At 40.8% G+C, this 25,632-nt stretch overlaps 2 protein-coding genes across 8 annotated transcripts in view; one reads left to right on the top strand and one right to left on the bottom strand.

Moving 5' to 3' along the window:
* On the top strand, positions 160-11,512 carry DIMT1 (DIM1 dimethyladenosine transferase 1 homolog). 3 transcript variants are annotated; one of them, XM_021379692.1, is made up of 12 exons: positions 160-699; positions 891-964; positions 1,772-1,858; positions 2,235-2,296; positions 2,405-2,498; positions 2,582-2,631; positions 3,431-3,554; positions 3,659-3,751; positions 5,582-5,646; positions 5,954-6,017; positions 6,511-6,617; positions 7,391-11,512. In XM_021379692.1, exons 1-12 carry the CDS (start codon positions 639-641, stop codon positions 7,431-7,433), a joined length of 924 nt encoding a protein of 307 aa, XP_021235367.1. In that variant the 5' UTR covers positions 160-638; the 3' UTR covers positions 7,434-11,512. The 3 variants fall into 3 exon arrangements, with proteins under 3 accessions (XP_021235367.1, XP_021235369.1, XP_021235368.1); XM_021379694.1 differs by lacking the exons at positions 160-699; positions 891-964; positions 2,235-2,296 and having other exon boundaries at positions 1,795-1,858; positions 2,582-2,628; positions 3,427-3,554; XM_021379693.1 differs by lacking the exons at positions 160-699; positions 891-964; positions 2,235-2,296 and having other exon boundaries at positions 1,800-1,858.
* Positions 11,469-25,632, bottom strand: part of KIF2A (kinesin family member 2A) — a 56,522-nt gene continuing 42,358 nt past the window's right edge. For 3 of the 5 annotated variants that reach the window (XM_021379686.1, XM_021379688.1, XM_021379687.1), the window contains exons 16-21: positions 23,197-23,264; positions 21,378-21,491; positions 20,412-20,562; positions 18,758-18,859; positions 13,638-13,773; positions 11,469-13,286 (exon numbers count right to left, since the gene is read on the bottom strand). In XM_021379686.1, the coding sequence (XP_021235361.1) occupies positions 13,201-13,286; positions 13,638-13,773; positions 18,758-18,859; positions 20,412-20,562; positions 21,378-21,491; positions 23,197-23,264 (657 nt within the window). In that variant the 3' untranslated portion in view covers positions 11,469-13,200. The remainder of the gene's footprint in view (positions 13,287-13,637; positions 13,774-18,757; positions 18,860-20,411; positions 20,563-21,377; positions 21,492-23,196; positions 23,265-25,632) is intronic. The other 2 variants (XM_021379690.1, XM_021379691.1) reach the window with 1 other exon arrangement.

Below are 25,632 nucleotides of genomic sequence, written 5' to 3'. Positions count from 1 at the left end.
CACGCGCCAGCACCGCCGCGGGAGCTGCGGCATCCCGCCTCCCCGGCGCGCTGCGCATACGTCATCTCAGCGCGTCGTCGACTGGCTCTGCCCGCCTCAACGCTGGGCAGGGCGGGCGGGTACCGTTCTACTGCGCATGCGCGGGTGAGTGCGGGGTGACGTGGGCGGGGCGCTCAGTGGGCGTTGCCATGGCTCGCGTCGCGGTGACGGAGGGCGTCCTGCGGCCGTTTGCCGGGGCGTCGGTGTTCCGCGGGTGGGACGTGGTTGAAGAAGACTTACACTTTTCGCAGGGCTGTGCTTGTGGTGTGGGGCCCAGTGGCTACGGCAGAGATTTACGCTCTGTCTCCATACAGAGAGCCTGGCGCCGAGTGCCTCGGTTCTGGCTTGTTTCGCTGGGACAATAAGGGACGACGGGGAAGCCCTGACGGGACGGACGGCGCTCTGCAACGCGTCCCGCGCCCGACCCCAGGGACGAGGCGGTGCGCGGCGCTGCGGAGTGGAGCGCTCACGCCCCGCCCCCGCGCGGCCGCCGTAGCCCCGCGGTGACGCGCTGCTGCCGCGGTGCCCGACGGGAGCTGCCGTCCGCCGTCCCGTTGGCGTCCCGCTGCCGCCGCACGTGTTCGTGGAGCGGAGCCGCCATGCCCAAGGTGAAGGGAGGGAAGCGGCCGCGGCAGCAGCGCCAGGAGGGACGCACCAACGGTGAGTGCCCGTCAGGACCAACGCCAGCGTTGTCCCCGCGCCGCTGTCGGGGGGGATCCCGGGCGGGGCGGCCGCAGGGGTGCGGCCAAAGGAATCGTGGACTCGGTAGAGAAAGCGTCCGCGTTGTGCGGCGGCGCCTGGCCGGGCTGGCGCGGTGCGCGAGCTGACGGCGCGCTCTGGCTTTCCCGCAGGTATCTTCTTCAACACCGGCGCCGGGCAGCACATCCTGAAGAACCCCCTCGTCGTCAACAGCATCATCGAAAAGGTGCGTGCGCCGCGGAAACAGCGCCGTCCGTGTGGTCACGGGACTGCTTGGCGGTCGGGTGTTTGCGCAGAACCTACACAGTTCTGCCACCCCTGCGTCTTCAGCTCAGAGCGTCTCAGCAGCATCTTTCCTCTTAGGAGAGGGTGAGGTTGCTGGGACTGCTCAGTCTGGAGGTGAAGAGGCAGATCCCCTCCTTGTGGATTTCCGGAAGCCACCTGGACATGGGCCTGGGCACCGTACTCTGGTTGGGCCAGGGGGACCCACAGGGCCTTACCAGCTCAGCCCTTCTGGGATTCTGTGAAAGTAATGTTGAGGCCGTGCTGATGTCGGTGCATGTGTCTCTGATTGGGAGAAGCAAGCACCCACCATGCCTGCTGCTCCTAATAGCTGTCACGCAGAGGGCTGAGTTCTTTCAGTGTGCTGGTGCTGTTAGGGCACCAGCTGAGGGAGGTGATCAACTTCAGAGTTGATCTTCAAAAGCATACCTTGATACATTTTTGTTTTCCGTGTCTGTGTCCCTTTATGGTTGTGGACAGGCCTTTCTGTGCTATACTTACATTTTTACTGTATTTTATTAAATGATGACTGCTTGCTTACTTTTCTGTAGTTGGCTAAGGATCACTTATAATTAAGTTGTAAGACAGTCTTATTTTCACTATTTTCCTCCCTTCTCTTTCTAAACTACATTCCTACTTCTCTGTTAGTTGATTTCACATTTTTAATGAGCTGCACATACCTTTTGTTTTAAAATTGAATGACTGCTAGAAATTTGTTTCAGAAAAATACTGAGATGCTATTTATTCTTAGGCTGCGTTACGGCGTACAGATGTTGTTCTGGAAGTAGGCCCTGGAACCGGTAACCTGACCGTAAAGATGCTAGAGAAAGTAAAAAAAGTAAGTGTGCATTTCCTCCCATACTCAAATCACATTGTGGCTTAGACTGCGGCAAACAGAACAGTCTTCTGCTACTTCCTCCAGATAAGTAGAGCTACCTGACACATATTTTTCTTAACATAATTCCAGTGAGTGTTTGTCTATTTGTGTAATTCATGTATGTTTTTGTCAAGCTATATTGCTGTTATCAATTTATTTTATAACTTTTGCATGTTTTCTTGATGGCAGGAAAAAAAAAAAACTCGCGTAGCCTGATGGAAATACTGAAGAGTTGCTTAATCCTGTAGCAGTACTTGCTTGCACCTTTTTTACAATTGTAATTTTAGTCCCAGTCAGGAGTTGATAATAGCATTGCAAATATATGCATTATTTTCAGGTTATTGCTTGTGAAATTGACCCCAGACTTGTGGGTGAACTTCAGAAAAGAGTCCAAGGCACGTAAGTATCAACTGTGGAAACTGTGTGGACTTAAAGCAGTGGAGCTGCTTTGGCAAACACACTAGCAACATGTTTATCTGAAGATAACCACAGTGTACTTTTCTCTAGGTGTCTGGCAAACAAACTTGAAATCAAGGTTGGAGATGTCTTGAAAACAGACTTACCGTTCTTTGATGCATGTGTAGCTAACTTGCCTTACCAGGTATAGATTAAACAATGTGACAGTTTTTTTTTTTTGTGATAATTGCTGGGAAGTTATACTGATGTTATTATTCTTTTCCTCAGATTTCTTCACCATTTGTTTTCAAGCTATTGCTTCATAGACCTTTTTTCAGGTATGTGGAGGAGCAGTGCTCTAGGTTGCCAGATAGAAAAAGAAGCCTCCTACTTTTACAAATATTCCTAACTAAATTTTTTTTAGTTCTCAAAATATCCATTTGGTGGCTTAAGGCCACACCAGTGTTGTTTGTTTTTTCTAATATGGAAACTACCGACGCCTGAAAATTAGTTAACCTCGGTGTATTATGCGCAAGGAGATGATTTAGTCTTGGTGTAGGAATCCAGCTGATGAAATGAAGAGTTGCACCTGTTTGCACTAGAATTGTAACTGATTGTTATTCCACGGCTAAGCAGCGCATGGTAACATTTCAGATGCCTTCCCACATGAGAAAGTGAGGTTGGTAAGGGTAGAATTGAAGCCAAGACATTTCTTATTGTTTTTAAGGTCTGAAAATGTAACTGCCCAGGTACTTCTGTCTGTGGTTTGGTATGTCAATTACAAGCTAATTTTAGTGACATTACTGGTCAGTTTTTGGAGTTAGAGAACTGGGATTTGAAGGATTTGTCATAGAACTACTCAAAATTATTTGTTAGTAGTGCGCAAGACTCTGAGACTAGTTGCTGTCTCTTTGATCTTCATCCACTTGAAAGAATCAAATTCTATAGTAGCTCTGAAACAATTTGAATGGTTTCACTGAGATTTTTTTTTTGAACAGACTGAGCTAATTAAGGGAGCGTGTGCACTCCTGTAAGTGCTGAGGGGGTAAAAAAAAAATGTTTTCTGACTGCTAGTTGGCTTTTGACTTAAAAGTTGGTTAAACTTAGAATTTATTTGCTCGTTTCTGTTTCTCTCAGGTGTGCAATACTTATGTTTCAAAGAGAATTTGCTCTTCGTTTGGTTGCAAAACCAGGAAGTAAGCTATACTGCAGACTTTCTATAAATACTCAGTTATTGGCTCGAGTGGACCATCTGATGAAGGTACGTCATTCTGCATTACTTAACAAAGCTATCTAAGAGAAAATTGTGTTTCTATCAATGTTAAGATGTGCAGCTTAATCATGCAGCTGTTTAACTCCTAACAGGTTGGAAAAAATAATTTCAAGCCTCCTCCTAAAGTTGAATCCAGTGTTGTCAGAATAGAGCCAAAGAACCCACCACCACCTATCAACTTCCAGGTGAGCATCATGTACTCCACTAACAATGTAACATACTTATTATTATCTTGCATGCAAGACTAGAAGGTGATCCAAGACAGCCAGCGTAACTTCTCCAAGGGCAGATTGTGCCTGACCAGTCAAGTGGAATTCTGGGATGGAGTGATAGCATCAGTGGGCAAAGCAAGGGTAATGATGTCATCTTCCTGAACTTCTGCAAAGCCTTTAATATGCTCTCACACTACATTATTATCTATAGATTGGGAAGATGTAGATTTGAAAGGTGGACTATTCAGTGAAGGAGTTGGTTGGGTGGTTGCAGCCAGAAGGTTGTGGTCAGCAGGTCTGTTTCCAGGTAGAGGCTGATGACGAGTGGTGTCACCCCAGGACATCTTGGGATGAGTGTTCTTCAGTATCATTATCAGTGATCTAGACAGTGGGATTCAGTGCATCCTCAGCAAGTTTGCAGATGACACTGAGCTGACTGGTGCAGTTGATGGAACAGAAGGAAGGGAGGCCGCCCAGAGGGACCTGGAGAGGCTTGAAAAGTGGGCCTGTGTGAACCTAAGGAAGTTCAACAAGGCCAAATTTAAGGTGTTTCACTTGGGTTGTGGCAATCCCAGATATGTGTACAGACTGAGAGGAGAACTCACTGAGAGCAGCCCTGCAGAGAAGGGCCTGGTGATCCTTGTGGATGCAAAGCTTGATGCAGGCCAGCAGAATGCACTTGCAGCATGGGAGGCCAACTGTAGCCTGGGCTGCATCAGCAGGGGTGGCCAGCAGGGTGATGGCGGGGAATGTCCCCCTTTGATCTACCCTTGTGAGGCCCCACCTGGGGTACGGCATCCAGGCCTGGGGCCCCAAACACAAGAAGGATGTAGGGATGTTTGGGCAGGACTAGAGCAGGGCCACAAAAATGATGAGAGGCCTGCAATGGCCCTCCTATGAAGGCAGGCTGGAGGAGCTCTGCTTGTTCAGCCTGGAGAAGTCTATGGGGAGACCTCATTACTGTCTTCCTTTACATAAAGGGAGCTTATGAACAAGAGGGAGACTGACTTTTTACACAGCCAGATAGAACAAGGCGAAATGCTTTTAAAGTAAAAAAGAGGAGATTTAGGTTAGATGTTAAGAAATTCTTTACTCAGAGGGCAGTGAGGCACTGGCACAGGCTTCCTGGAGAAGTGGATACCCCAGCTCTGGAGGTGTTACAGACCAGGTTGGCTGAGGCCTTTGGGTAAGCTGTATCGTGGAAGTTGTCCCTACTTATGGCAGGTGAGTTGGAACTGTGTGATCTTTAGTGTCCATTTCAACATAAATTGTTCCATGATTTTATTTCTGACAAGACTTAGATAACATCTCCATATCAGTTGGAGAGTTGCAACTCATAATATGCCTTTCATAGAGCTCCCCCAGAGACACTCCTGGGTGATGACTTGTTTACGATCAAAGGAGTGTCTAAGAGTATCTTCAGGTGACTCTTCACAATCTCAGAAGATAGATGCTACAGGATAGTATTTTTGAAATTAATTTTTGAAATACTTTCATCTTAAGCCTTTTTCAGGCTTGTCCAGCACTAGCCAGATATTCTTGAACTATCTTGCATCCTCAGCACTTAAGATTTGGCCTGTTGGTGCTGGCTACAGTAAAGGACAAATGGTTTTATTGGGTGAAGTATTTTCTTTTTCTCCTCAGTTTGTATTACTTTGTCTAAGACTGTATGATTTCTCATAAAATTCTTAAGAAAGATACTCTCCTGAAAGATTGTTTATTATTGCAAAATTATCAAGTGTCTGTTCTTGATTGTAGCAGCTGTATTTTCCTTTCAGTAAATACTGTACGCTTCAATTTCAGGAATGGGATGGTCTGGTAAGGATAGCCTTTGTTAGGAAAAACAAGACGCTCTCTGCAGCCTTTAAGTAAGTAACTTCTATTAGAGGAAAATTTTTCGAAGTTTGAGAGTTCATCCAGTTAACCATTTACTTTGTGAAAATGTTGAGCAGTGTTGAATGCATGTCATCAGAGTCTGGGATAAACTTTGAAGGAGAGTTTATGCTGAGGTCACAAACTCTTCCAGAATGAAACCTTCAGGAGAAAACTCTTTAACAGGCAGCTGTTTAAAAAGAACAACTCTGTGTAATCATTAGTTTCTTTCAATAGTAAAGACTAACAACTAGGTGAAAAAACTAAATATCAGCTTTCATTCTAGATTTACATCTATTTTAGGTCAAGTGCTGTAGAGCAGTTGCTGGACCACAATTACCGAATTCATTGTTCCTTACATAATACAGTAAGTTCTTTTTTAATATATTAAATTTTAATCCTATGTGTTGTGACCTATATTCTAATATTATAAGAATAAAAAAAAAAAATCAGAATTGAAACGCTTAACATGTCAAAGCTTTTCTAAGAAGGTTTTGGGAAGGCAGGAATTTAACTTTTTCCCTGAAGTAAAACCTGAAACTGTTACTAAATTAGTGAAAAAAAATAAATCTGAGGACATTGTGAATACAATGGCTGTACATGTCTCAAGGTCTGACCTCACAGTCTGCTAAGAAAACTTTGTGTCAGCTTAGCAATACTGGTAGTGATTCATTTATAGTGAATGAGCTAAGGTGTAGTTTCAGACATAAGAATACAGTAATCCACAGAAGGAAGAAACACAGCTTACATTTCTTGAAAGAAGTAGTCTTCTAAAAGCAGGGAAGTAATAAAATATTTAAATTAATAGTTTTCTGTGCTTTGACTAGAAAACTAATTTGTATCCTGTTTTCCATTGACAGGAAATACTGGAAAACTTCAAAATTGCAGAGAAAATACAGACAGTCCTAAAAGATACAGGTTACTCTGAAAAACGAGCCCGTTCCATGGATATAGATGATTTCATTCGGTAATTCTTCTCTCTTTATGCCTTCCTTGTAAGCTTCTTCACATTCCTCCTGCATCTGTACCTATGTTGAACAGATTAATATCGGGTCACATAGGAAAAGTAGTAACCCTGCTTTCCTCTGAATACCAAACACTCTTTTCTTTCTAATCTGAACATGAAGCACTTAAACTCTCTCTATATATCAACTGCTGCTTACAGTATTCAGAAGGGACTACATAAAGATCTCTACTTCTGTAATATGTGTACTAGGCACTTTTACATATCTTCTAAAAATGTCTCTAATAACATAATTGGTTAATGTCATTTTTCTGCAGGCTTGCACAGCCCATGCCTGCTTTAAGGATTGGACCTTAATCGATACCATAATTTGGAAATATCAGTAATTATCTACTGTATTCTGCTCTAACTTCTGGCTATTAATTTTAAGTTGGAGCAAGAATCATCTCCTAATTCAATCCTAATTTAAGATAAAATTCCTTCTTGTTTGTCATCTTAACAGTTAATGCAGCTACCGCTCTTTACATGCAAGAGATGTAGTAGACCTGTTAGGATGCAATATAAGTAACTGCACTGGAAATGTAGCTGTATCTCTTAAGTGGCACACTTAGTAGTAACTTCTGGTATAAGCTATGTAACAATTCCTTATTGTATTTAAACAGTTATGGATGCTTTTGTGCTGTTTTCAATGTTTGCCAGCCAGCATAGATTAGAAATGACTTTATCTGATGTATAAACTAGTAGAAATTGTGACATGAATATTTCACTTTTTTCAGACTCTTGCATGGCTTCAATTCAGAAGGCATCCATTTCTCATAGACTTCACCAGAAGAGCGAAAGATCTCCTGTACTTACTTATGTAAGCCTTATCTAATCCCAAGTGACTGAAAAGGGAGAAGCTCTTCTCACAAAAGCAACAGAATACAGTGTTCACACTTTGGTTCCTATTAAGAATAATACGTGCTATTTTATCACAGACAACAGAGAAGATACTACTCCATATTTTAAAAGCATTCAGTTCTTTCATGACTGAAGTGCTGGACTTTCACACAAAACTGTATTTTTGAGTATACTTAATGACATGGGGATTGATACTGCCATAAGTGAAACGTGTATTCTCTGATCACTATCTTCGTCTCCGTATCTTCCTACAATATGATATAATCTAATCTGGCAACAAAAATGGGTCTGTAGTCATTCCACTTAGATGCTTCCTGATGGTTTGAAATGACCATGTCTTCTGTTTGTCCTTCTGGGAGCCAATGGCATTCCAAGTCTGTTAAAGAAGTCCCATTAAGTGTTTTTCAGAAACAACAGTATTTGTCTTATGGGCTTGGTATGAGTTATGAAAACATCGTTGAGGCACCTAACATAATGTCATTTCCTTTACCACCTCTCTTGCTGCTTTTGAACCTTTGTAGGAACTAGGAGAAAACTACCAACTGACCAGCAGTCTCAATGCATGGACAAAATCTACAGATTTTTGTTCTTGTCAACTGTAAAGTCAGTTCTTAATTTTGTAAGAAAACAAGGACTTTTAACATACATAAAACCTTTCAGTGAGCCTCAACGTGATGACCTGTGTGTCCTGACTCAGTGAAGTCTCTTAATGTTTTGATTACGTTTGTTGTTAAGACAAGGCATAGTTTTCCAATAGAAGTTTGCATTAACTCTGCACAGCAGCCCTCAAAAGAAAAATCCACTTTGATCTGTCTTATGATTCAGGAAAATGGTAACTATTAGCACTGTGGCGTCATGCAGAGGTGAAGGCATAACTCTGTATTAACTAACATCAGTCTTTTGTTTTGCGTGTGGCATCTCGCCTTCCACAAGACCACAGTAAACAGAGAAGAAAGGTAACCAGAAAGTACTCCAAAATTCACCTTCATTTTATACAGTTCTAAAAATCCGTGATTCAGAAATGTGCATGTGCAGGAAGGAGTGTTTCAGAAAACTGAATTGCTTGTTTTCTAGCTTAACTCTAGCTTGTAGAACCTATTTATGAGTGATGGTTATGTAGCGACAGCAGTATGCACAGACCAGCACAGAAGGAGCAAGTGTTCCCCTGGTCCATCATGTTCCTTATAAATATTGTTGCTTTACAGCACAGGAAACAGAATATGATTGTGTAAGTCCTAACCAAGTAGTGCCTGCCCATCATAGCAGTGGGTCACAGCATTCACTGCTGTGTCACATCTGTTGCTTATGTTAGTTCATACTGCTTCAGTTTTGGTGCAAGTCTAATTTCTATAGCAGGATCTATCACACAGTCAGTCTCTTAATGGGCACTAGATGCTATTTCAACTTGTATCTGGTACAGGCCATGCTACTCCCAAGGATTAGTAAAAGTGGCTGAAATTTTATTGCCTCTTTTCTGTGTGTCCTCTTGGCACCCACTATGAACTACAGCCTGGCTGTGTCTCTATGTTTGTACAGAGGAGTAGTGGGGAAGCAACTGTTTCTCACAGAGGATGTCCCAGCCAGAGGTGAAGTGGTAGGAGACCTGGTGCTCTGCAATGCAAAGGATGTGATAAAAAAGGACAAGATTGGAGGTGGTCTGGGCTGTCGCAATCATGCCATGGCTGAGTTTGTGATCTTGAGGAATATGGGCGTGGCAAAGAGCAGTCAGGACCCTAAACTTCATGAGAGTGAACTTGCAGCTTCTTAAGGAGTTAGTGGATGAGATCCCCTGGGAAACTGTCCTTAGAGGTGTAGGAATGGACCAGAGCTGGCAGCTTTTTAAGGATACCTTTCTGAGATCATGGGAGCTCCCCATTCCCCACTATTAAAATCAAGCAGAGGAGGAAGAACTGATGTATCAGCAGCCTGGACTTCTGCAAGAAACTTGGATGTGGTCCCACACCACTGCATACGGGCCTGGGGCCCCAAACACGAGAAGGATGTAGAGTTGCTGGAGCACATCCAGAGAAGGGCCACAAAGATGATCAGAGGGCTGCAGCACCCCTCCTATGAAGACAAGCTGGGGAAGCTAGGCTTGGTCAGCTGGGAGGAGAGAAGGCTCTGGGGAGACGTTATCACAGCCTTCCTGTACTTGAGCTTATGAACAGAAGAGAGCGTGACTTTTTACACAGGCAGATGGTGATAGGTAAGGGTGAGTGGCTTTAAACAAAAAAAAGGGAGATTTAGGTTAGATGTTAGGAAGAAATTCTTTACTCAGAGGGCAGTGAGGCACTGAAACGCGTACTCAGAGAAGCTGTGGATGCCCCATCCCTAGAGGCATGATGTGTGGTGTCAGCATGCAGCAGTAGGGTTGGAACTGGGTGATCATTAAGGTCCCTTCCAACCCAAGTCACTCTGCGATTTCATATCCCAATCTTCAAGTGTTTTTTTAGAAATTAAAAATTCTCTAGAGCAACTCAAACTCTCTGGTGTTACACAATAACCTAAGCGTGTCTAACTTTTTGGCTTGCCTGGTCCACATTGAGTGAACAGGAATTGTCTTAGGCTGCATATAAAATATATGTACATAAATAACAAAGTATCTTAAAATATTTCTTACCAAAACATAAAGTGAGCAAAAATAACATAAAAGTAGTGGGATATGTGACTCTGTTTTCATAAACTAACATATCACCCTGATTCAATGGCAGCAGCTGCAATTCTTAGTGAGCTCTCAAGGCGTTTGTCAGAGTTTTGTGATGAAATTTTACTCTTCCCATGCTTTGTCCTTGAAAATAGTTTTTCACAAATGTGTGTACTGCCAAAAAATGACGACATGATTGAGGCATTGTAACAATTGGAAAGATCAGCATGATGGAAAGGTGTTACAAAAGAGGTGTAACAACAGGGACTAGCACAATAGAAAGGTGTTGTAAGGGAAGGGTTCTCCAAGGATCTAGGTTTGCAGGGGAAACTCCACAGAGAAGGGATCTCCAGAAGGAGATCCTTCCTCAGTGGCAGTCAGCCCTTAAATGAGGCTTAATGAGGCCAGGCTCCACCCCTTCTGGTCAGAGAGTGAACTGCCTTCACCTGTGCTCCCAGGGCTGACTGGGTCTTTCCTCCAGGTGCTCAATCTGTGGTTCAGGCCATGACTCAGCGGTTCCCATACAGGCATGACTGTTAGCAAGGGATATTTCTCTTTTCTAAGATAAGGCTTACAGAAGTCTGGTAAAGAGACAATCAGATTTCTGAGTTGAACATCTGATTGTACCTCCATACATTCCATCTGAAAATTTGCAAGTAATGTTTTGAAAATAGAGTCACAAGACATAGATGACTTTTTCAACGGTCTTGAAACCTGTTCTCAAATTCCTGTATCAAAATGGGAAGCATGGCTGCATATTTTTTGCTGTTAACAGGATTGCATTCAGCCAACATACCAAAATGCACATTACCTGCCATAACTTGAGGTGGCACTGCAGCACACCCGGAGCCCTGGTTTCATCCCAGACAGTGCTGATTGCACACCAGTGTTTGGTTGTTGTGGGAGATGGGGCTGGGCTGCTTGGCAGGGCAGAGGTGCCAGCATGATAGCATGGGGCAGGGGCTGGGCCACAGGTTGGACATACCTGCAATAACCTGCACTGCCACCCGTTAACAAAAGCTATATGCATTATTTTTTTCCACTATTCTTGTACCTGTGATGAATGATGTTCTTACCCAAATTCTCAAAAATTGTGTGATGCATCTTTAAGACCTGCTGCAAGATGAAAGTTGTGACAGCACTCTGGGGACCTTCTTCCCATGTTATAAATTTGCACAGAATGTTATTGTCTAGAATTGAAAATCCATTCAGAAATCAGAGGCCTTCTCAAAAGTGCAGCAACTCGCATGTTTGCAAAGTGCCACCCTTCCCAAAACAGAACAGAACTTTGATGGAATTCTCATTTGTAGTTCATTTAATAGCTTAATTTATTAAACACATTATGTAAAATCTACATTGTTTTTTTCAGTTTTCATGTTTACACACAGGAGGACTTTTTTGATTCTTTTCACCATGATGCGACAAGAGCTTCCCATAGCCTACCCTCCTATGGGAGATACAAACATTAAACACTACAAGAATTCCTGGCTCATTTAACTCTCTTTTCATTGCCTTCCCTTTATTTCCCTCTAGGCCTTACACAAGCAAACAGGCTTGTATTCCAAAAGTAACATTTCAACAGCTCCAAGGAAAAGTCTGCTGATAGAAACTCCTGGAAACAGGGAGAACTCCTAGAGAGGTCTACAACTCTTCATTTGACGAGAAGTTCTTACATGAAAGGTCAATCTCTTTTGGGTACACAAAAGTAACTTGAGTGCCACCAACTAAGAAGTGCTGATATACATGGCGCCGTTTGTGAGAATTTAGTTACTTGAGGAATTCCTGTTAGCACTAGGTAGAGGTATTGTGCAAATCCTTAAATGATGCAATTTCACACCACTTTTCAGCTGCTGGCACTGCATACAAAGGGAAAAATAGGCATTAGCTACTATTTTTAAAGCAACAGAGCTACTCAAACTACCTGCAAACTACAGTTAATGTACATGTAAGTCTGTCATGCATCAAAAGCCAATTTAACAGTATATCAAAGGCCAATATGTATTTATTTAGCTAGATCCCCAAAATGTATTTATTTAGCTAGATCCCCAAACTTTGACAGTTATCCTAGCCATACACAGAGGTCAGATTGTACCTTTATTCTGACAGCATTATCACACCATACCACATGCTGCATATCTGCATTATCCTAAGATACAACTCTCCTCAGTACTTAAACATTACCCTTTATTATACATCAACTAATTTATGTTTTTGTTTTTTCTATTTTTTTCTTTTCTTTTTTTTTAACTGAGAAAAGTGTTATATAACCATTCTTTACGGTATTCAAATAAATCTAGAATCCATATTTTTACAAGGAGGATGGAATGTCCAGCTGTTTGTCCACTCTTAACAGCTCTTGCAGTTCCTGTTCAAATGATATGGCACATTCTGTGAAATGAATGAACTACTCACCAAAAAAAAAAGTTTCAAAAGACATTAAAAATGTACATACGCTAAAAGCAATTTATATTGACAAATTAGGAATGTTGTTTATTAAGGCTGTGCTTCAGAAGGAGGATGTTCAGGGTTAAGTAGCCTTCATCAAGGCACAGAACGGGAAGTGGTAAGCACAGCTATCTGTAGAAGAGAAGTTATGTACAACCACTAGTGAGGTGAGCATGCAAGCAAACACAATTTAAAACTGCACAGCTGATCCTTGTAACAAACCTGAACATAGTTATAAGGAAATACTGTGATTTTTTAATAGCCACAGTTTTACTTCATTATTAAAAACATGGCAAATATTTCCAAACATAAAATTCACAATTTGAATAAATGAAATATTTTAAACAAAGTGCTTCACAGATCTGAACCCTGCATGGTTGTGCTGTCTGGTCTAGAAGCATTTTGTAGACATCATAGGAGCATTTCACACAAAACCGAAAATGTCACTCAGGCGAATAAGAAACAGGACATTTCCACAGACATTTCTAACGTTTTTACACTTTCAAGTAGTTGAGTTCTTAGGGCCACTGGGTTTTGTAACAAATGTGTGCTACAGCAGTATGGGTTTGTGGGTTCCTTTAGCAGCAAAGGCCCCTTTCAAAGGGCACGTGGTCTTTTTGGGTTGATCTGTTTACTGGCCTGTTCCTCCTCTTGTAGAGCTGCCCGGAAAGATTTCACTTTATCTATAACGAAAAAGAGAGAATGAGTAACAGTGCGCCTGTGCCCAACACAGATCCTGAAACTACAATATTTTTTCATACAGTTCCTTTGGATTTTATTTTTCTTCCCTATAACATTTTGGAATAAAGGAAACGGAAATGGAAGCTGCAGAAACAAGTTCAGATTTCCTGGACGTGTAGCAGAGACTTTTCTTTCCAATTAAAATGAATGGAATATAGATGTGAACTTTTTTGTAGGCAGCAGAACAAACATTTCCTCCACATGACATGACAGCGTAAGAGGAAAAACATCCCAAAATATAAGCCCATACTACACACTGCTAATAAAAATAAAACTGATTGAAAGCAATCTACCTCTAAGTTCAGTCAGAATATCAATTTTTTGATCCAGAATTGCTTCAAGTTGTGTAGCATAAGAATCCACATCATAGTCTACTTCTTCTGTCATCTCAAGAAGTGCTTTTTCATCTTCCAGCCATCTAATAGATTCCTAGATAACAGTTATAAAAAAAAACAAAACAATAAAAAAAATCAGCAAAGGTACAAGTCATAAGACAAAGAGATGAATTACTACTATTCTCAAGATGACTGTACTTCCTACTGCTTAATTATCTCATTCTAACATTTCAACTTTTAAATTAATCCATATTCTCAGTTCAGAAAAACTGTGTGTGTGCTCTGCACGCAGTTCCTTAATTCCAACAGCCATATGATCAACCATAATGTTATACAGCTCTACGTTCAGGCTATTTGCCACTGTCTATGATCACAGTGCTGTTAGAATCACAGAATCCTCAAGAGATAGAAGGGACCTCTGAAGGACATCTAGTCCAACTCCCCCTGCAATGAACAGGGCCATCCACAGCTAGATCAGGCTGCCCAGGGCCTAGTCCAGCCTTGCCTTGAAAGTCTCCAGGGATGGGGCATCCACTACATTTCTGGGCAACTTGTTCCAGTGTCTCAACACCCCCACTGTAAAGACTTTTTCCTTATATCTAACCTAAATCTACCCTTTTTAAGTTTGAAGCCATTTCCCCTTGTTCTATCACCACAGACTCTGCTAAAGAGTCTGTCCCCTTCTTTCCTGTAGCTCCCCTTTACATACTCACAGGCCACTATCTGGTCAGCTCAGAGCCTTTTCTTCTCCAGCCTGAAATGCCCCAGCTCTCTCAGCCAGTCCTTGTAGGAGAAGGGTTCCATCCCTTGGATCATTTTTGTGGCCCTCCTCTGGACACGTTCCAACAGGTCTATGTCTCTCCTGTACTGAGGACTCCCCATCTAGATGCAGTACTCCAGGTGAGGCCTCACCAGCACTGAGCAGAGGGGCACGATCACCTCCTTCACCCTGCTGGCCATCTTTCTTTTGATGCAGCCCAGGATACAATTGGCTTTCTGGGCTGTGAGGGCACATTGCTGGCTCATGTCCAACTTGCCATCCACCAGTATCCCCAGGTCTTTTTTGGCTTTTTTGGCAGGCTGCGCAGAATCCTGTCCTCCTCCAGCTTGTATTGGTAGTGGGAGTTGCCTCAACCCAGGTGCAAGGTCTTGCATTTGGATCTGTTGAACCTCATAAGGTTCACCTGGGCCCACTGCTCAAGCCTGTCTAGGTCCCTCTGGATGGCATCCCATCCCTCTGGTGTCAACCACACCCCACAGCTTGCAAACTTGCTGAGGGTTCACTCAACCCCACAGTCAGTTTCACTTATGAAGATATTAAAGAGTATTGGTCCCTGCACTGACCCCTGGGGGACACTACTTGTCACCGATCTCTATCCCGACACTGAGCCATTGACCACCACTCTCTGGACTTGATCCTGCAGCCACCTCTTTGTCTGTCGAACAGTCCACCCATCAAATCCATATCTTTCCAATTTAGAGAGGAAGATGTTGTGGGATACCACGTCAAAGTTCAGCTAAATGACATCAGAGGCTCCTCTCTTGTCCACTGATGCAGTGACACCATCATAAAAGGCCACTAAGCTGGTCAAGCAGCACTTGCCCTTGGTGAAGCCATGCTAGTTCTCCCATATTACGTCCCTGCCTGCCATGTGCCTTAGCATGGCTTCCAGGAGGATCTACTCCATGATCTTTCCCGGCACAGAGGTGAGACTGACAGGTCGATAGTTCCCAGGGTCATCCTTTTCAGCCTTTTTAAAAATGGGTGTTATGTTGCCTTTTTTCCTGTCACCAGGGACTTCACCTGATTGCCACAACTTCTCAGATATCATCAGGAGTGGCTCGGCAACTACATCAGCTAATTCCCTCAGGACTCTGGAATGCACCTCATTGGGACCCACACACTTATGGATGTTCAGGTTCCTCAGGTGGTCACAAACCTGATCTTCACTTACAGTGGGAGAGACATTGCTTCCCCAATCCCCTCCTACCAAACCAAACATCTGAGGGCTGCAAGTCAAGCAGTTAATCAGAGAAGACCAAGGCTAAAAAGTTGTCAGTCTCCTTTTGTCTGCTGTTACCAGCTTGCCTGCGTCACTGACTAGTCCCTTCTGGACTTTCCTTTCTACAGTCAAGGAGCCAAGACAATTCTATTGATAGTCAAAGCCAATTCTGAAAGAAGCTGTAGAAGAGAAGAGCTATTTCAAGCTCTGTATTGCATATGATAACTCCTCACACAGATATGCGTACTGAAAATGGAATGCACCTTTGCGTTCCCATAAAAAGGAGTAACTTAAGAAGCCTTGCAGCAAAGAATGCATCCAGGAGCTTAAAGCTTACAGAACCACGCAAACTTACCTCATTAAAAATGCTTTGATTTAAAAAGAGAAAGCAGCTGACAGTTCTAGGCAAGCTGGGCCTGAAATACTATAATTAAGTATTGCCCTCTGTGCTCAGCAGCCCAAGTAATATCAAAAGCATAGTCTAAACGCCACTTATGTTTTAAGGACAAATGGAACTCACACTGGAATAGGATTCATCTCATCTAATGTGAACATATACATCCAAGAATCCAAGGAAGACTGACACATCTAGAGCACAACTCATTCCATTGACGACTTTTTTTTTTTTTTAAATCAGGATAGGATAGATATTTTGTATCCTAGAATCAACAGCTTCCAGGAGAAAGCTGACAACAAGCAAACTCTGCTTGGTACAACTCAGAGATTTCATATTGGTGCAGTACACTTTCACCCATGCCATAAACCATCAAGCAAGGCTATAAACATGAGATCAAAGGCTTGAACACATTTTCTTCTAGTGACTGCTGTGAGGAGAAGTAATCTCCAACAGAAGGCCAGATGGACACACAGAAGCAGTAACACCTTAAACTAATGCAACTTGTCTCTCCAGAAGTTCCAAGCATTAGAACACAGCTATGGCACATGGCATATGACTTTCACGCTTCTGCACGTTTTACTTTAGGGCTAGCATTTCAAACCTAAAGGTATAAAATGTGTTCTTTACCATCTTACTGTACTACATGCACACACATCAATGTTCCATTAAGTCTGATGCCTACATTGAGGAGGTGTGTGTTTCCTACAGGTTTAATGTCCTGCTATTCTCCTGTAGCAGACATGCCAAATGGACAGCCTGCATTAAGACTTTTACATTAAGAACAGAAGGAACTCGCATTCCTTTCTGAAAAATAGCAGTTCATACTTACAATTTGTTTTCTGACTGTAAAAGGATTTATAATCACTGTGTTGGAGTATTCCTTCCAAAGACCCTTACTAGTTGCAAGTGAAAACTTTTATGTATTTGTAAACAGGAAGCAAACAGGTAGTTAGAAAAACACTGGTCTCTTCTGGATCTCAGTATCTTAGAGGGAGATATCAACAGAATGATACTTGAAGGGAGTAGTCTATGAGTGCTACTCCAAAAGTAACACCTGCTATTTTCTTATGTTGGCCCATAACATTAGAGGTGGATGTTGGTGGTATGGCAGCAGAGGCTGAACCTTCCACCAATATTTGTTGCTGTGTGACAGATGGCAGCAGAGGGGCAGTCTGACAGAATAACATCATCACAGCATCATAAAATGGTTGGAAGGGACCTTAAGGATCATCCAGTTCCAACCCTCCTGCCATGGGCAGGGTAGGAGTGTTGATAAAGCAAAGGTGTGTGCCATTGAATTCCCCCATGTGGAAAAATGGCACTCACAGACATTCACTGATGCTTGCAGAGCATTGTTGGAGATCAGACAGTGGAAGTGAGCACAGTGGGGCGGAGGATGGTGCATTTCAGCAGTGGTGAAAGCAATGCTGCAAAGCCATGTTCCAGGTGATTGTGCAGATGCCAAATGCAGATGAGCGCAGCATGCAGGCTCTTGTTTATTGCTGGCAAAAATCTGAAGCTAATGGTGGTGACTACATTGAAAAATAGTGTTTTGCAGCTGAGAACTTGCTGTATCAAACAGTGTTATTGTGTTCTTTGTATCTGCTGTAGTTTCCATGGAAATAAATAGAACATTACTTTTGGAGTGATCTATGTAGTGTGTTAAGATGGAGATGACTATACTACAACAGAAGTGACTGCTTTTAATTTGCAGCTTTGAAATATGAATATTGGCAAAGATTAGACAGTGAAACGAAAATTCAAGAACAATCTGAATGAGCTTCCTGCAAGCAGAGAAAAACAGAGGCACTAATTCTGGAGAAGGACTAAAACTGAAAATATCTCTGAACTAAAAAGAAAACAGCAATTTCTCTTACAGTGAACACTTAGGAATGTGTCTGAGAAGCAAAATTTTACTATATTTCTGGGATGATAGAAACATATGCTTCTTCTTCATCCCAGGAAGGCAGATGAGCAGTCACTGGATCTAAATACCTGTCCTACTTGCTCACTACAATGGGCTTCATGTAATAAAAAAATTACAAAATCTCTGGCTGCAGAGTAATGACTAGATTCTATCTTGCATGTCATGGTTTTATGATTTTTGGTTATTGGTATTCCACACCACAACATCATGTAGTGTATGTACCTGGTTCTCAGAAGAGAAGAACTACTGCATTCCCCAGGGGACTTTGCTCCTCTGTTACCATTTTCCGGTCAGAGGGAAAGATAAAAACTCGCAGATCGTAAGACCTTGTTCTCTTTCCTGTCTCTCATCTCGGCAGCATCTCACTCCCCAGCCATCTTATCGTCAGTATTAGAGTGAGGCCTACTTTAATTTTGGGCACTCTCTCTCATTGTATTGGATTTATCAGCTTAAATTGTAATTATATTGTATTATATTGTGTTATTTTGCATTCCGATATCTTCCTTAGTAAATTAGTTTGTTTCTCCTCAGATTGTTGTCGCTGTTTTGTTCTCAGGCCCATCTCCCTACCCTTTTTCCTTTTTCCCTTTCCCAGGGCGTGGGTCCATGGGTCCCCTGCTCCATTCGTCATGGAACTGGGCCGAACGCCCATAAACCGTTGACACTTGCATTGTACGTGTTATATGCTCTTTGATTGGTAAAACTCAAATTCTTGGATTAGGATAAAATGAAACGGAGCTCTGTGCTTTACCTGGAAGACAGTCCTGTGGTCTTCTACTACTTGCTCTTCCATTTCCACCATTTGTGACACAGCTTCATGGAAAGTAAACAACTGTGGAGAAACTTCCTCTTCCTAGAAAAAATTAAAATCATTAGTCTGGAAAGAAATGTGCCTACAGAAAATACACTGAATATGTTCCATCGCATCATGCAGCATGAAAAGAAATACGCAATAAGCAGAGCTTGTGAAAGACGGAATTTTATACTTTTACATGAAATTCTTTATTACTCTTCATTACTTTTATACATGAAATTCTCTAGAAATGAGGAGAGAGGGCAATAAAAACGGAAAGGTCAACTGATTTCTATATAACTTATATTCATTGAACGTTTCCAGCCACTTAACCTTGTGAATTCTGGAAAACACATTAGAAGAACAAATTAAATTAGTGGGAGAAGGAAGTTGCAATGGAAAAATGGTAATTGATAGTAAGTTTCAACACCTAAAGAAAACTAGGTTTTCTATCACAGCCTTTGCTGTGGATACCACAATAGACAGAATAATTTTCAAAAAAAACAAGAACAAATTCAATACATTTCAGTAACTGGGATTACATTCATTCTTAAGGGGAAAAAAAAAAGGAATAAACATGAAGAGAAAAATCTAAAATATATATACCAGTTTATACATTAGAAGAATGCAGAGCATAGATTTATAAACTAGGGCAGACAGGACTTCTGTGGACAGTAATAGTTAACAAAGGCGGAAGCTCTAGGTAGGTTGCAATTAATTTTTTAGCAAGAAAGTACGGTTTCTTGTACCATGCCTTTGAAATCTTTATAAAAATACACTGTAAAGCTTAATTGAATTCCACGTAAACAATGAAAAAGTATGATATGAAACAATATCTGCCAGTTCAGTGGTAATTTCAGAAATTACTGATCATGCACTAGAGATGGTTAATAAAATGTGAGAAATATGACAAAGATCACAGACCAAGTGTCTAAGAAGCACTGATTTTTCTTTTCGATTCTTCAGCAGTATTTTTGCAGATTGAGTTTTAATCCCTGTTGAACATTTAAGGAACCAGGACAAGAGCTGATAATCAGCAGTATGAAAAAAATGTCCTTCGGAAGACAGCTCCCTGCTCGTTCAGCCCAGGAAGATGTCTTGGGAATATGGCATAGCTTTCCCACAGACAGGGCACTGGGGTTTCTCACCATGAAAATCAAGTTCTTGAGAACAAGAATGATGATTCCTACACGCAAAGAAAGGCATACTAACTTAAAACGGGTGCTGTATGCCTGAAAAATAATGCTCAAAACCACAAGTGTTTTAAATAAAATGGATTCGTTTCCCAGGATACAGTTAACTGCCAAATATGAGATGAAGCTATACTGGAAAAAACGCACACTAAACAACTGTCAGAGCAGGCACTGCCAAGACATTCAAAGTTCTAATCATCAAGGAAGGTAAAGAAAATAAAGCATTCTCCCTTCACTCACCCTTCCAGAAAACTTTTCTTTTTAAATTCTGTATGGGAATGAACTATAAAGTGAGAAGATGAAGATGTATGCTATAGTTACTTAATTGCTAACAGGCTACAAGTACATAATTACTCTGGATTTGTTCTTAGATTGTATGTACGATCTTCTCTTTACACGTAATGCTATAAACCACTCACATTTTGTTCACAAAGCAGTTTAAGATCATCTCTCTGAGGAGAGCTCCCCACACCCCACTGTGTGTCCAAGTCATCAATCTGATTGGGAGCGTGGTGTATAATGGGACGGATATCCCCTGCAGCACTTGGATCAATGGTTAGCTCTTTCACCCTACAATTAGAAAATATTTCATTTTCGAATTAATAACTTATTATGCAAAGTAGCCACCACCACTAAAAATAAATCTCTATAGGTTTATATGCAATTTAATTCATTTAATAGGGATGATGATGTCACCTTCACAAATTTAACATGCCATAAAGGTATTACTGTAGAAAAAAAAAAGGATCATTCAGTTTCAGTTACATGTAGGCTAAAGTCCATCTTTCAGCAAAAGACATGTTTTAACTGAAAGATTACTCTTCATCAAAATGCTAAGAGGGCATAAATCTTCAAACTCTCAACATCAACTCCTTAACAGTAAATAACATATGATAGAAAAGTTACTGAATACTCAAAACCTGGCATACAAATGTGCTTTAAAAAACTTAATCTTTCAGTACTCACGAGCAGTTATAAGCAAATCCACCAAACTTCTGAAGAAAACAATAACTAGCAACCAAGTTTTGCGGAGAATGAATATATCCTTTGATTAAAATAACTTCAAAAACATATTAATTGTTCTACAAAAAGACTTGTTAGATTTGGTCCACTAAATATACAAAGGTGACATCACCATTTATTTATTTATTTATTTATGAAGGAAAATAGCAAGCCTGGATAAAAAGGGTGGATGTTTAAGGAGGATGAACAGAATACTAGGAAGATGATTGCATATCATGCAGAACCATCACCTGCCAAACAAAATAAAAATGAAAAGTATATGCGACTTAAAGCAAGGGGACTAATGAAAAGTTGGTCTGTAAAAGTACATAGCCAAAAAGAGAACTTAAAAATAAAGGTTCCATGTATAGAATGAAGTAGACCTGGTGATTGAAGGAGAAAAGTCGTCATACTCATAGGAAGGAGAGAGATCAGAGCGACTGCCACTACCCTGTGAGAAGGGAATGTCCGAAGGACTAATTCCAAATTCCTTTACTCTGCAGCAGCAAAATACAGCAGCAAATTAAGAGAAAATGCTCTTGTAAACACAGTTAAAGTAACAACTTTTTTTGTTTCATATTCTTCTTTAATAGCTTAACAACATAAAATCTTAGTTTTAAATTAAAATACTTCTGTCAGTCTGCAGGAGACAACAAATGCAGTGTTTTCAAAAGAGTAATTCTAGATTTCAGTCAGTGCTGTTAATAAAATTTGCTCTACATTCAAGATTCTATCAAATTGCTCCTTTTAAAGTAAAGTATCAAACCAGTACAGCTACAACACTTTCTGTCCTGCCCATTGTCTTACACTGCACACTCACTGGTGTTCAGCACTAGTTCTACTAAAGCAGATGTATTATGAAAATGATATATTGCTAGAAGAAAAAAGCTTAAAAAACAGAAAACATGAGGCAAATTTACAGTGGTAGGCATTTACCCTATAACACCATACAAATGTGACACCAAGGGGAAGAAACACTTTCACTGCAATTATTTAATACACTAGAAATTGGTGTTTATGTGTTTTTGTAGTTGTTGTTTTTTTCTCTGATATCACTACAACAATGCATATGTTACATGGGACAGGAAAATCCAGTGAGTCTTGATGAACATGGAATTCCCTCCTTTACATTACTGCAAGAGACTTTACAAGGAATGAAATCACACAGATGAATTTGAGCTAGACAGATTTGCTACTAATTCCCTTGCTCCAGGCACTAACTCAGATTACAGGAGGAGTCAGTGGTAAGCTTCTCCAGCACTCTTTTTGCTCATTAGTAACCAGCCAGGGTTGCACGTACAAGAAGCAGCAGACATGGTTCTGCTCTTATCTTTTCATTCAGGCAAGGAAAGCTAATTCCAGGCCACTAGGTGGTAGCCTACTCTGGGAAAATAAACAATTTCTAATAGCCCATATGTAGCTTGCCTCCTTTGTTCTTTGCAGGCTCAGGGTCTTGCTGGAAAACTGTAGTTGATTTGAATGCAACACACAGAATATATACATAAATAAAGAGAACTGCAGCTTGGAAAGGCTCCTTCTAAAATTACTGAAGAGAAACAAATGTTTTCAGAGAGCAGCAGCAGCAAATCCAGAGACGCTGACAGTCTCTGGAGGTGATAATTTCTCTACACTGATGATAAAACTGCTGTTGGATTAACCAGCTCTTTCCTTAGGTACCTCAGATATTTGCTTACAGTTCAGAAGTACAAAATCATGACAAGAGCAAAAGTGGAATTTTTAAATGAGTAAGCTAGCTGACAGATATATCAAATAGGCTGGTAACACTTTTTTTTTTAGGATTTTTACAAGGGGATGAAAAAACATATTATAGAAATGTATCCCTGCCAGCACTCAAGAGAACCATTATGAACAATAAGTACACAACAACTTCCTAAAGCAAGAGGAGATGTCTTCATGGAAGGGGCAAAAATAGCAGCATCTTCCACACTCCCTGCATTCCACACTATACTGATCTCTGAAAAATTGCTTAAATGCAGTTTCTACTGGTTCTTCTGTTATGGTTGCAAAAAGTGACCAATTAAATGTGAACCTGAGACATTATTTGGTTTTTAATCTTATTATCAAATGCAAACACTCTAAAATATTAAGGGAGCTAAAACAATTACACATCATGGAACAACAGTATTCCAAACTTCAGTAATCAACAGTCAGTACATCTGCAAGAAGTAACATTTTCCATACCTATTTGCGTATCTCAAAGTATTAAGAGTGTTTTCACATGATGCCATCCCTGGAGAAATTGTAGCAATCTACAGAAAACATGCCAAATATTAACAGGTGGTTTTGTACAGATGAAAGGGTAAATCAATTCACATTAACTTTCATTTCCCCCCTAAAGTCCCCAGTTTCACGTGAGGTCCTCTACAAAACACAAACATCTACTGTGTAAAGCTGCCGTAATACAATGACATCTCAAGAACAGATATGTCAAGTCAAGCCTTCAGGTTAGCCTTTTTATAACTGTAACCTGACACATTAAGAATCCATGTAAACTTCAATTTCCCTCATCTGGCAGCCTTGATAATATAACTTGTAAATGCAAAACTCTAACTGAAAAAGTAAGATTTCTCAAAAAGAGAAATATACCATTTGGTAGAAAATATGTCTAACGTATCCTCCATACCACTACTACTATTTATTTTTATTTATTTATATTTTTTTTTAAGTACGCATTTTCAAAGACTGTTCTCCATTCAAACAGACTGTATACTGATTGGAGAGCTCTGTTTTGGCTATTGTCCAAACCGGTACTTAAACATATGTTTAATATCATTAAGTATTTTCCTTAAGCATTTTCTTTTTCTGAACTGAAAATTATCCATAAATAATACTTGGTATCTAACTTATCACATATATCTGGATCCTCTAAGGTTTTCTTCTTCTGGTTAAATAAAATGCCCAGAATATCTCACCTTCTTTTCAGCACTCAGCAAAAATAACGATCAGACAAGAATGGCATCACTTTTTGTCCTACCTTCTCTCAGCACTCCAATTTTTTCCTGCTCCTTTCAGGATAGCCATAAAGGCAGTAACCAGAATAAACACCTGTACGATCCTACACACTATGTTTTTTGCTGGCAGCACAGCATCAGCAGACTGAAACTGGTGAAGATTAGATAATCCTGGTTTTCAGTTTCATCCTGCTGCTGACATTACTGTGCAAATAATTTCTAAGAAGAATTTCTCCTACTGGGGAGAAAGGAAAGTTATGCAGGGGGAAGAAGTTATAAAGTCTAAAAAGCTATACATACACTAAGTTGAAGCCTCTAATGCTGATATACATCGTAATGAAAATACTCAGTGTAAATCTGAAAAGATCATTTGATTGTGTATCTGCTTATAAAGCATCATAGGCACCAATTAACAAAACCTCTAAGTTCCTAAAATCTTTCCAAAACTATTTTATGAGAAAGGTGCATGCATCACTTCCATCAGTTTAATGTCCAGGGTACACCACACACGGCAACTGCTGCAATACCAGGAGGCTGCTCAAACTCTTCAAGCACATACAGAACAGTAGCTATAGGCAAGTGCCACTGCAAGTACTGACAGAACTTTCAGGTCACAAGACTCAGTCTGTTGAATACAAACGTTCAGTAAGTCACATGTTCTTATGCCCCAACAACCCTAGTCCAGAAGGAGAGGATGGCTCTGACCCCTCCATCACACACTTACTCATTCATAATTCCAGCCAAGGAGGATGGAAAAGGCTGCACTATATATGGACAGGAATATCTTTAAGAGCAGCAAATGCAATTCTTCCTACCTTGAATCTACACTGCCTATAAGCCATCAGAGAGGAATCTACGTCCCTTTTGGGACACTGAAGTACCCAAGTTCCTACCCTCAGCCTAGAGGGCTGCAGGGCCTCAATCTTCAACAATGACTGCAGCACATCCAGGATGTAGAACTGGCTAAAAGGACTATTCTGTGTAGCTACCTTGTGAATTTCAGACAATAATACATTATCCTACAGTGGAACTGCAACAATCAGTAACATCCAAATAAAAATATTTATGCTGACTTTATGTTTCTGATAGTTTGAAATACAACTGCAGTTGTATGAACGATAAAAACAATACACTCGCATCTCCTCTCATTTTCATGGGGGAGCTTTTCCCTTAATGCAGGATGTATTGAGCATAAAGGAAAATGATCTGTATCAAGTATATCAGGTGTTAAACACCCTTAGATCATGGATTATTTTTGATGGTATTGTTATGTATTTAAACATAAAAAAAAGTTATGGCAACTTTAACAAATAGTAATAAATAAAAAGGCTACAGCAAAACAGAGACATCTGGTAAGCACCTCTAGGAATGTTAAGGGTGTTGGTGAGAACTTCATGAAATACTCATACCTGTTAATCTTTCTGTGTATAGAGAGTAGTTCCCAACAGCCTAACTAACTTTCCAAATCTTCTTCAGTATTATGGATACAATAGCTAGCGATGCATTGTTTTGCTTTTGCTTTCTGATTCTGAATAGAATTTGTGAAGTCGTGTGTCAGTGGAAAGAAAATAAACCTGTATTTTCATTAGAAAACTGAAGGAGCATAAAAGACTAATAAAAAAATGCTATTTTACCACCACTTTCAGACTAGAACCATACCAAAAAG

Source organism: Numida meleagris, chromosome Z, assembly GCF_002078875.1.
Source record: "Numida meleagris isolate 19003 breed g44 Domestic line chromosome Z, NumMel1.0, whole genome shotgun sequence".
In the NCBI taxonomy this organism is placed as follows: Eukaryota; Metazoa; Chordata; class Aves; order Galliformes; family Numididae; genus Numida; species Numida meleagris.
This window is presented reverse-complemented; position numbering and strand designations above follow the sequence as displayed.

Excerpts from the sequence above, each read along its gene's own strand:
- DIMT1 (XM_021379692.1), top strand. The coding sequence starts at position 639 with ATGCCCAAGGTGAAGGGAGGGAAGCGGCCGCGGCAGCAGCGCCAGGAG. Across the intron at positions 2,632-3,430 it reads CTTCATAGACCTTTTTTCAG|GTGTGCAATACTTATGTTTC; the intron begins GTATGTGGAGGA and ends TGTTTCTCTCAG. Across the intron at positions 3,555-3,658 it reads GAGTGGACCATCTGATGAAG|GTTGGAAAAAATAATTTCAA; the intron begins GTACGTCATTCT and ends AACTCCTAACAG.